The following is a 12,015-nucleotide window of genomic DNA, read 5'->3' as shown; positions in this document are numbered from 1 at the left end:
ATCCGATTACATAAATAACCTCTTTGATATGATACTCCAAATTGAGCTCAAGTGCATCCAATTTGCTTTGATCATCCTTAAAATGTCACTACAACTTGATTGGAGTCCATGCATGGTCAATACCATTGTTTGGACATGATTTAGAAATGAACACACGTGTCTATATAAGATCCMACAGTTGACAGCGAAGTCCAAGGAACTGTCCGTAGATCTCTTGTAATGAGGCATATCAACTCAGAAAGGAAAAAARTCCCCTTTTCAGGACTCTTGTCTTTCAAAGATAATTCGTAAAAATCCAAATAACTTCACAGATCTTCATTGTAAAGGGTTTAAACACTGTTTCCCATGCTTGTTCAATGAAACATAAACAATTAATGAACATGCACCTGTGGAACGGTCGTTAAGACACTAACAGCTTACAGACGGTAGGCAATTAAGGTCATAGTTATGAAAACTTAGGACACTAAAGAGGCCTTTCTACTGACTCTGAAAAACACCAAAAGAAAGATGCCCAGGGTCCCTGCTCATCTGCGTGAACGTGCCTTGGGCATGCTGCAAGGAGGCATGAGGACTGCAGATGTGGCCAGGGTAATAAATTGCCATGTTCGTGCTGTGAGACGAACGCCTAAGACAGCGCTACAGGGAGACAGGACGGACAGCTGATCGTCCTCGCAGTGGCAGACCACGTGTAACAACACCTGCACAGGATGGGTAGATCCGAACATCACACCTGTGGGACAGGTACAATATGGCAACAACAACTGCCCGAGTTACACCAGGAACGTACAATCCCTCCATCAGTGCTCAGACTGCCCGCAATAGGCGGAGGCTGGACTGAGGGCTTGTAGGCCTGTTGTAAGGCAGGTCCTCACCAGACATCACCGGCAACAACGTCGCCTGTGGGCACAAACTCACTGTCGCTGGACCAGACAGGACTGGCAAAAAGTGCTCTTCATGGACGAGTCGCGGTTTTGTATCACCAGGGGTGATGGTCGGATTCGCATTTATCCTCGAAGGAATGAGCGTTACACCGAGGCCTGTACTCTGGAGCAGGATTGATTTGGAGGTGGAGGGTCCCCCCCCCCCTTTGTTCAGGGACACATTATTACATTTCTKTTAGTCACATGTCTGTCAGACTGTTAAACAGCCATCACTAACATTGAGTGGCTGCTGCCAACATACTGACTCATCTCTAGCCACTTTAATAATGAAAAAATTGATGTAATAAATGTATCACTAGCCACTTTAAACAATGCCACTTCATATAATGTTTACATACCCTACATTACTCATCTCATATGTATATACTGTATTCTATACCATCTACTGCATCTTGCCTATGCCGTTCGGCCATCACTCATTCATATATTTTTAWGTACATCTTCTTATTCATTCCTTTACACTTGTGTGTATAAGGTAGTTGTTGTGAAATTGTTAGGTTAGATTACTTGTTAGATATTACTGCATGGTCGGAACTAGAAGCACAAGCATTTCGCTACACTCGCATTAACTTCTGCTAACCATGTGTATGTGACAAATCAAATTTGATTTGACTAGTATTTAGAATATGGATTCTGAATCTCTCCATGTTGTTGTAGGTGGATGATTACTCGGCAAGCTACGGAGATGGAGAACAACCAGAGCATCTAGAGGAGCAGGCAGAGCAACAGGAAGCACCAGAGGGGGAAGAAGAGGAAGACTCTCAGCTCGCAGACGAGGTGTGAACAGAATGGGTCTCCCTCAATCACTGGCTATGCCCCAAGCGGCACCCTATTCCCTATATATTCCTATATAAGGAACTACTTAGAGTTTCAGGTCAAAAGTAATGCACCATATAGGAAATAAGGTACATTTGGGACGCAGACATTAATATTCAGAGACCCTTTTTGTCTGATGTGTTGCGTTGAGTCAATGGCTGTTGTGCTGACTGACGCTCGCTGTGTGGCGATTTTGGAGTTGCCTAGCTAAAAGACTTGCAAATTAGCAATAATGTGTGCGTAGCTAATTCGAATGGTTTAGGCCATACTGAAGGCCTGCGTCTTTTGTGAAGTGTTGTGAAATCAGATAACACCTCGTATGTTCATGGTTGCAGTTTATAGGCCTACAAGATGAACACTATCCATATATCTGACGGGTTGTTCATAATTTATGACTAAGATGWTCCCTATATTTCCAAAGGCTGAAAATGAACCAGAGCCAGAGGAAGAAGTGAAGGAGGAGGAAGACGAGGATGAAGAGGAAGACGACGATGGACAGTCTGGCCGGTTGCGTTTCAAAACGGAGCGCAAAGACGTCACGTCCGGCATTGTGCGGCTGGCAGATGCAGCAAACAAAAGAAGAAACATTCCTGAAACATTAGGTACATTTATTTACAACCTTGCACTCAGTTAGGAAACTCTAATTCAAATGTCTTAAAACATTTTGCTTCGTATTTGTTACATGTAATATGTAAGATGTTTGGGCTTTGTTTGGTTGACTTGGTTAAGGTTGAAGAGCATTTCAAGTTTAACTCTAAAATGCATTTACACAACATGGATCAAAAGAAAATGCTCAACAAATCCATCTTGAGCAAGTCCTCCTAAATGGGCTGTATTTGAGGGCTGGTTTCCCGGACATAGCTTTAAGCCTAGTCCTAGAATAAAAAGCATGCTCAATGGAGATTCTTCATAAGAAGTGCTTTTTAGTCTAGGACAAGGCTTAAATCTGTGTCTGGGAAACTACCCCTGAATGTTGTAATGCTCACTTCCTGATGTGTTTTGCCCACCAGAGCTCTCTGAAGAGGCCAAAGCAGACCTGATGGAGTTTGAGGAGAAGGAGCGCCAGAGGAAGCAGGGCCGCTTTGGGGGCCGAGGAGGAAGAGGAGGAGAGAGAGGAGGATTCAGAGGACGAGGAGGAAGAGGGGGGTTCCCCGGATTCGGGATGGGAGACTTTGGTGGAGGAAGAGGACGAATGAATGACCAGAGGCTCCCAATGATGCCACTGCATATGGGCATGCAGGTAAATCTTAACTAAATGAACCGACACAATGCAAAAGGTTTGCTTCATGTTTTAATTTTTGCCAAGGAAAAAATATTGTGGTACTGGTATCGTCCCGGCCCTAATGTTTACCTGCAAAACTAATAAGGCACAGCCATGAAGGCTTCTTGTGATTGTTCGCAAATATGCCGTTCTCTCCATGGCCTATTGGAACCGTGATCACTTGTGCGTGAACAAAGTCAATTATTCCGCTTCTCTGCTCCCCKTATCAATGTTGATATATGGATTATACCAAAAACGTTGGCGGTAGTCCATTTAGACAGAATTATATGAAATTAATTTTGTTCTTTGCGTAGGATTTAGTTTCTCATGGCCTTTTATTAGATATCTTTTGAAGCATATAATCCCTTAATTTAAGTTGTTCATCCATTTGAAGTCATTTCTGGATAGGCCATGTCTGCAGATAAGACTTTTYCCAGACATTTTTTTCTCTCCGGAAKAAAAAATCCCGAAGCTTCTKYATAYGTTTCTTTACTTTACGCACACATTTTGTGGCCTCCTTCCCTTCACATTTTTCTCACTGTCAACCGTGAATGRTAATTCTTACATTTTTACCAGTGAAACGCCCATGCAGCATCTGCRTACAAACCATTTGATCTCAATCAGTTTCATGAGGATAGGCATATAGATTTTCTTGAGTTTATACAGTGTTTCGAAGTTGCCCACAGTGTTGTTTTGAATTATGTATAGTGAGCGAATATTAGAGCAGATGGTGTTCACAAATTGCAGCATAGCCTACTTGTGTATTTTGTCTAGTGGCGTGCGCTGTTGAGTTTTGGTCACATGAGTGAAAAAATGCGGTGGTGTTTTTGTCTTAAGCCTGTCGCATGCTTCCCAGTTGAAACAGTTAGCGCATATTTTGTGAGGTTTTTGTTCGTTTTTTAGGGAGCTGTTCTCGCACATTTTTTTCTTTGAGTCAAGTCTAAGTTCGGTAGACGAAGTCTACACCCATTCGTCGGTGATTGGTCAAAAGTTGGGGTGGGAACTATGGACGGGAGTTTTCAATGAAGTGTTTGCTGTCTTTCAACGAGAGAGAGAGAGAGAGAGAGCACAGCAGCAGTTAGGCCCTACTGTCTGCAGTGTCCTACTAGTTTTCATGCAAGTTGTTTCATTTGAGAAGAATGCACCAAACAGCTTAGCTAGATGAAAAATTGCGCGACTAAGACCTCCTCAGCCGAAACGTCGAAACGAATGACAGATTTCTTGATATATCTTAGATTCATTCGGGCTATTTTGAGGAAGTGTTACTCCGTATGTTGTTACGGTGGCTCAAGAGGGACGAACAACATTAATATTGCCGCTTTTTTTGAAGGTCTTTAGGGAGTATGCGAGCACAGACGTTTGCGTTGCCTASCCGAGGTGGCTAGGAGCAAACCGAACCTATGTATACAGATGCCTTTAGAGTAATGTAATACTATGCTATTCCATTTGTTATGCAGAATACTATCAATATGTGATCTTGCAGACTTTGATTCAGCTTTGATCCGACTTTATTAAACGAGCACCATTCGCCAGAGTAGCCTGCTCTCTACGAGTGAAGTAGAGCACAGTTGGAGATGGACTCTACAAGGTGTGGAAAGCGTTCCACAGGGATGCTGGCCCATGTAGACTCCAATGCTTCCCACAGTTGTGTCAAGTTGGGTGGATGTCCTTTGGGTGGTGGACTATTCTTGATACACAYRGGAAACTGTTGACTGTGAAAAGCCCACCAGTCTGCTACCATACCCTGTTCAAAGGCACTTAAAATATTTTGTCTTGCCCATTCACCCTCTGAATGGCACACATATACAATCCATGTCTCAATTGTCTCAAGGCTTAAAAATCCTTATTTAAGCTGTCTCCTCCCCTTCATCTACACTGATTGAGGTGGATTTAACAAGGGACACTAATAAGGGATCATAGCTTTCACCTGGTCAGTCTGTCATGGAAAGAGCAGGTGTTCGTAATGTTTTGTATACTCAACATATCTGACTTGTTGTATTTGTCTTCCCTCTTTCTCCCCCACTCTCTCTCTCTCTCTCTCTCTCTCTCTCTCTCTCTCTCTCTCTCTCTCTCTCTNTCTCTCTCTCTCTCTCTCTCTCTCTCTCTCTCTCCTTCCCTTCAATTAGCAGTCTCCCTCCAGAATGCCTCCCCCTCACCACCAAACTCATCAGCAGCACCATCGCCAGGGCGGCCCCGGTGGCCCCCGAGGGCCTCTTTTCCAGGAGCACAGTGGGGGCTCGCTGGCCCAGCAGCCCCTGCAACCCCTCATCCCCCAGCACATGGCCCACCGTAGCTCTCCCTCCTCACACGGGGCACCAGTCAGGCCACAGATGGACCCGCCTCCCCGCATGATGAGTCCCCCTCCTTCACACAACCACCCCCACCAGCAGCAGCAGCAGCCCAAGAACATCCACATCAATCCCCATTTCAGGGGCCCAGCGTCCTCCCCTTCACAAGGTAGGTCTGCACTTCCGGCTGCTCCGCATGTTTGCAGGGTTTGGCTTGCGTTCCAAGTAGCACCCTATTCCCTATATAGTGCATTACTTTTGATGTTGTCATACATGGCACCTTATTCCCTTTGGGCCCAAAAGTAGGTCTTTATTTAGGGAACAGGGTGTCATTTGAGTGGCCCACTGGGTCCTTTTTCATTCAGTTTTGGACTTATTGTAAGGATAGCACCGCCGTTTAATGTTTTTAATATTTACCTCTAAGCAAAGGCGTACGTTGCCGTGTGGTTGGCAGTTATCCGAGCACTGCTTTGAAAAGTGTCTGGATTAGAATGTCATGTTGTTGTTTGGGTTGAATGACAAGTGAATAGGGCTTTCAGCCAGTAATAGGTTTATTTACTTGTCGTTTTTTGGCGGTATCTCCATTCCATTCCTTGAGATTGGTTTATCTTCCCTGTCTGTCCAGACTGAAATGTGTTGGTGACGTGTTTGTGTGTGTGGGTCTCTGTGTGTGAAAAGATCAGGGATTGCCTTCAGTCATGACTAGGGGCGTGTGTAACAGAGATAGACAGACGGTGTGTGTTTTGAAGGGAGGGGGGTGGACAGGATAACGGGAGTGTTTACCAGAGGTTGGCATATGTCCCTTAACCCATATTTGCAACGAATTGTCCTTTTCAATTCCTGTGGAAAATGAATGACCATTACCAGATGCAACTCAAACTGATTTATGAATTGAAGATGCATGGAGTATTTACTGAAGTCAAAAAGCCTCATACTGTGTGATGAAATGGCCTCTTTCAGAGCCGAAAGTACCCGTCCTCCTTGTCCATTAGACAACTTCAACCGCAATGCTTCGCTATGTTCACTCATTCCTTTTTGCCTCTGTCCAGCTGTGTACAAATGTGAGCCCATCTCGGAGGTGAAATGTAAGATGCGTGCCGGTGAATCAGCCTTTAGTACACACAGAGGTGTCTAATGGACTACCCCTCCTTCTCCCCACCCCTGCGTTCTCTCTTCCTCTTCTCATTTCTCTCTTGACCCCTCCCCCTTCGGTCTCTCTGCCCCCTGCCCCATCTACATCATTCGCTCGGCTCTMTCTCAACCCCCCCCCCTCTCCTTCTCTCTCTCATTGCAGTGCCCTTGATGCCTCCTGCCCAGAGCCAGCCCAGACCTGCTGCGAGTCCTCAGAGGTTCCCTGTGAGTAGCAGCTGCTCCTACACACACTCCCCCATCACACGGTTAGCGCTGGGCCTCTTTGTGAGGAAATATCATTATCGCAATTAGATACTCGCTCTGGTCCAAATACTGTTGGAGCAAATCTGTAAACACTCATACCGAGTCTGTCTGCACAACTGGAAATGGTTGATAGGGGCTTTTGGCCGTGGCTGGCCTTCTTGGAGGGCTGTGGTGGCTGAGGCTTAAATTAGTTAGCACTCTTTATGGATGTGCTCGGGCTCAAACCATGTGGTTGGCTTCACAATGGAATCCTGAAATCAGGGGTCTGTCCCAAATGGCACCCTTTTCCCTACATAGTGCACTCATTTTGACCAGAGTCCTATGGGAATAGGGTATCATTAGGGACATAGTCCAGGATACAGCCCACTACCACCAGTGAAAATACTACTTTTTAGGGAMATTTTGTGGCACAAAGCAGAACAGACCTTTAGAAGGCTGTTTTGAATTAGAAAAACAACCAATAACATAATTTTGGTTTAATACTAAGGGATAAATAGATATTCAGGTAGTTAAGAAAAGGAAACTGGAATCATTGAAGAACCTCTGAGGCTGCGTTTAGACAGGCACCTGAATTCTGATCTTTTAACCAATCAGATCTGAATAAGATCTGATGTGAAAGATCTGATGTGATCGGTCAAAAGACCAATTCATGAAAAATAATATCAGAATTGGGCTGCCTGTCTAAACGCAGCCAGAGTAACATAGAACCCATTACAGAGATGACAGGAAAGGAATGCCTTTAAAGTGATTACAGCACTGGCGGGGAAGTGGATTGGCCAGGCAGCCAACTGTGCCTCAAGTTACTCAGGTTGCATTAGTACTGGGCGATTTATATCAGATTCATTCAAATGTATGTTTTTTTGCGCGATATTCCAAATGCCTGTATTGCAAGAAGGTTTTGAGGTTTTGTTATTTTTCTTTTTTTGGGTGTTTGTCGGCTTGTTCTCATGTTGTATTTTTGGTCTCCTCTCCTTCGTGCCTCTGTGCTGTGTGTACCTTCCCCATTGACACCATAGATATGTATATAATGAAGAAATGTAAGTCTCCGCCCTAACAATGGGAGTCGTTGTCCCAAAGGCTGGAAGGCGGGCAAAAACTTTGGTCCAAAATAATCCCATAGAAATGCATTGGTCTTATTTTGGACAGATTTGAGATTTTATCGCCTCTTCCTCTATGGTTTACACACACACACCAAGCTCCTCCCTCTGCCTCTCATGCCAACAAAGTTGARATCACATCTTCCTCTCTGGGAAGCGCTTTCAACTCACTATTTGCATTTGAGGTTTGGTCCAAAAATAATCGGTAATATGGACACCACATTCCGACAAGAAGTTCACTTTTCAAACGCTACCCTTTTCATGTCTCATCTACTCAAATTGCGCGCATAGCAGGCACTACTAAAACGAGAGTATCATTGAACATTGATTCTGGAAAATGAATGCTTAGTTTGTCGCGTGTGGAATTGGTACGTTGGCAGCATTTGAGCCAAAGACTCTTATACTAGCTGTCTAGTCTGTGTTTTGTAAATGTGCAATTAGCATGAACACAATCATATAAGGAATTGGCAACTCTTTGTCATTCTGAGAAGTAAGTTAGGTCACTTGATTTCAGCATCTGAACAAAGTGCACAGGCTAGCATGCTTTTAAAACAGTTGGAGACAGACAGAAGGGTGTGTTCATAACAATTCAACTGTTCAACCTTGTTAGCTAGCAAATAGATCCAAGTTGGCTAAACTTGAAATATAAAGATTAGCTGGCTAATCGCTAGCACGAGGGCTTGATGAGACCTGTGTTCATTTTCTATAGCCTAATACCTGCTACAAGAAGTCATTATTGGTGAATGTGCATTATGCATGGTTAAATTTGTAACAAAAAAGGGCATTTTCATAGATGGACTTGAAAGCCAGATCCATTATTTTTGCAAAAAAAAAGCAAGTAACTATTTTCATGAAATATTGTAATTATTAGTGGGTCTTATGGTTGTGGAAGGCTTATATTTAGCCTTGGTATAACTTCACAAGTCCTGAATTCATTAGATTATTACTGACTGTTTGAAATGCAGTGTATTTGACCTTTCATTGTATATAACGCATATTTAGAGAAAACATTTGTAAAAAATCGAAATACAGTACCAGTCAAAAGTTTGGACACGCCTGCTCATTCAAGGGTTTTTCTTTATTTTTACTATTTTCTACATTGTAGAATAATAGTGAAGACATCAAAACTATGAAATAACACACATGGAATCATGTAGTAACCCAAAAATTGTTAAACAAATCTAAATATATTTTAGATTCTTCAAATTAGGCACCCTTTGTYTTGATGACAGCTTTGCACACTCTTGGCTTTCTCTCAACCAGCTTCATGAGGTAGTCACCTGGAAGGCATTTCAATGAACAGGTGTGCCTTGTTAAAAGTTATTTGTGGATTTGTGGATTTTTTTTCTCCCTTTTTAATGTGTTTGAGCCAAACAGTTGTGTTGTGACAAGGTAGGAGTGGTAAGGACTGGGGGTCTCCGAGGAGAGGTTTGAGAACCACTGATGTAGAGAACAGGGTGCCAAGCGAATTGATGCCCAGGCATCAGGTGGCACTGGTGCTGACTGACACCTTCTCGGGAAGAGCGTTTTATATGGATTAATGCAAATCAGACATTGACAAATGGCTGCATCCAATTGCATTTGGCAAAGATGTACTTACAAACCTTGTCAACAAATGAGCCAGGATCTCGCGTTTAGAGTCTGAATACAATTTTGTTGTTTTTCAAATAACAATCGTCCTCGTCTCCTTTCCAGTCTGTCATTGTGGTGGACGTTGATAGCAGAGAGGGCTCCAGTGTGTAGCAGAGCTGTTTTTCACTATTATCAGAGTTGGAGGGAGGGAGAGGCTGGGCTGATGCCTAACATATAGTGTTGGATTCCCCAGCTGTCATTCACATTTAGGCTGCTGTTGCCAGGCCCACGAATTGAAATGCAGGTGACAAAACACCCAGCAACATTCATTTACCACTGGGCAGCAGATTATGGATGATTATCATACATTATCATACCATCAGATTTAATTGTTCAAGAAGGGGAGGGGTGATTTCCCCCCCCCCCCAATATGTAATATCATTCTATAAAACGTTTGGAAAATGAATTATGAAATATTAATCTGAGGTTCCAATTAAGAGCTAATTAGGGGCTATGGCGATAGAAACTGCTCGTCAAGAATACATTTTTAGGTTTGTAATTTGGCCCAAATGTACATTTCTTGAGTCTAGCATAAAAAATTATCCAGTATATCAAGGGACTGGTGGTTAAAATATAATATATTTTGCCATTTGTTCCAAATATGAATATGTTGTAATATCATCAGGTTAGATATTGAAAAGATAAAAGTAGCCTAGGTTCCACATTGTCCAAGCTACAAAGATGACATTAAAAGGTGACATTGAAGTCACATCAGGGCAAATTTCTGTCTGATGGTGGAGGCACTTGTCTAACATATCTTTTAGTYTCATTGGTCAACAGTACCATTGTCCTTTTTAAATATGAAATTCCTCCATAAACAGTGGCAACAATGTGAAATTTGTACAAGACACTATGTCCAAAGAGGGACCGACCAAAACAAATGCCACTTCTAATCCTCTTCATTTCCATTTCTCAGTGAATGGTTTGACATATGGCCCGGTCCATTGTATGACGTTTGTTTTAGCTAGCCCTCTCTTTCCCGAGAGGGATATCTGCAGCATCAGTTACACATTGAGCACCTCTCAGCCTGTTTATCAAGGATTAGCACTCAGAGCGGATGAGCCGCGTTATCAAATTCATACAAATTTCCAGAGGTATTATGTAGGCAACCGAGTCTCCATTGTGCAAACCGGACTGACCTTTGGAACAGAGCAATAATGTCCAAACTAACAATATGATCCGCTCCCTCTCGTCCTCTGCTTCGTTAAGCCCCGTTGATTAACTTTCTGTTAAGCAACTTTGGCGACTCTCTCTCGCTTCCAGCATTCAAAACGCGCCTCTATCCCTCTCTAAATGCCGGCAGTCTACCAGCGAATCAAGGTGGATTAAGCCTAGATAGCATTTTAAGTAATTTACAAAGGGGCGAGGAGGATGGAGGTCTAAGCAACCCAGATGTGGAAGTGCCACGTGTTGAGTTGAAGGTTAATTTTTCAACAGAGACGGATGTTTAAGCGAATAAAGGAGAGACAGGCTATGGGGGGGGGATCTTATTCCGAGGAGGGATTATGGGATCGTTATCTGCTGCTTTTCCTTGAAGGTAGACTAGACGGAGCATTGTGGGGGGATTTTGTGCTGTGTGGAAAGTGGAAAGCTGTTGTACATACACAATGGGTAGATGAAAGAAATTAGCACTGATCTAACACAAGCCCAATATGGTTTGCCGTCCGTGTTCCCGAAACGCGAGCAGGTCCCGTCAACAAAGTTCTATGTAGGCTTTAGTGCAGGTTTACCATAGAGATCCATTGTGTTATAAGATTGTTTACGATTTTTGAACCGTTTCTCGAATTAATGTTTTCCTGGCCAAGATGGCAGGTTTTTTTGTCATGATGCTTAGGATGCCAATGAACACTAGTGAATTTAGAGGTTTACTCTCACCTATTCTCAATGGTATTTCTCACAAAATGGTGTAAACATTGATACATTTTACCCAAGTCAACATCGTGCCTAATGAGAATCAATTCCGAGCACTCACTCCCTTTGTAGTATAATAATGTTACCCGAAATGCACCCTTTTCATTAGTTTTAATTAGTTTGTGATTACTGTGGTTCCCAATGTGGAATTCAATGTATGAGTGTGTGTGTGCACCTCTCCCCCCTCACAGGGATCAGGGGACTTCCAGCAGCAGCACATGCCTGGTAATTTTGGCCAGCCGCCCCAGAGGCCCCCGCATCACATGGAGCCCTGGAGGAACCAGCCTCCCCCCACCTCCCAGGACAGAGAGCCCTTCTTTATCGGGGGTAAGACCACAGCCTGCATCCCAAATGGCACCATTTTTCCCTATTTAGTGCACTACTTTTGTCCCAAATGTCACCCTATTCCCTATATTGCGAATTACTTTTGACCAGGGCCCGCTCTTCATAAGTAGTGCGCTATATAGGTAACAGGGTGCCATTTGGGACGCAACCCTCCTCACCTAGACACACCTAGCTCGCCCACCCACGCATCCTTCCTTGCCTTTAAGGGGTTAAATCGTCTCTCTTAGCATATCTAAGCCTTCTGGGCATTAACCCCTAGCAGTATACCTTCAGGGTACGCTGCGAGCGTAATTGCAGAGTTCCATTAACTAAATTAATGTTATACAGTG

General features: G+C 43.5%; 1 protein-coding gene across 1 annotated transcript in view; it reads left to right on the top strand.

Annotated features, from left to right (window-relative positions):
- Positions 1-12,015, top strand: part of LOC111973159 (RNA-binding protein 33-like) — a 42,922-nt gene that overhangs the window by 12,347 nt on the left and 18,560 nt on the right. The window contains 6 exon segments of the mRNA XM_024000413.2: positions 1,599-1,718; positions 2,179-2,359; positions 2,768-2,997; positions 5,145-5,475; positions 6,601-6,662; positions 11,533-11,668. Coding sequence (XP_023856181.1) covers positions 1,599-1,718; positions 2,179-2,359; positions 2,768-2,997; positions 5,145-5,475; positions 6,601-6,662; positions 11,533-11,668 — 1,060 coding nt within the window.

This window comes from Salvelinus sp. IW2-2015, linkage group LG14 (genome assembly GCF_002910315.2).
Source record: "Salvelinus sp. IW2-2015 linkage group LG14, ASM291031v2, whole genome shotgun sequence".
NCBI lineage: Eukaryota > Metazoa > Chordata > Actinopteri > Salmoniformes > Salmonidae > Salvelinus > Salvelinus sp. IW2-2015.
This window is presented reverse-complemented; position numbering and strand designations above follow the sequence as displayed.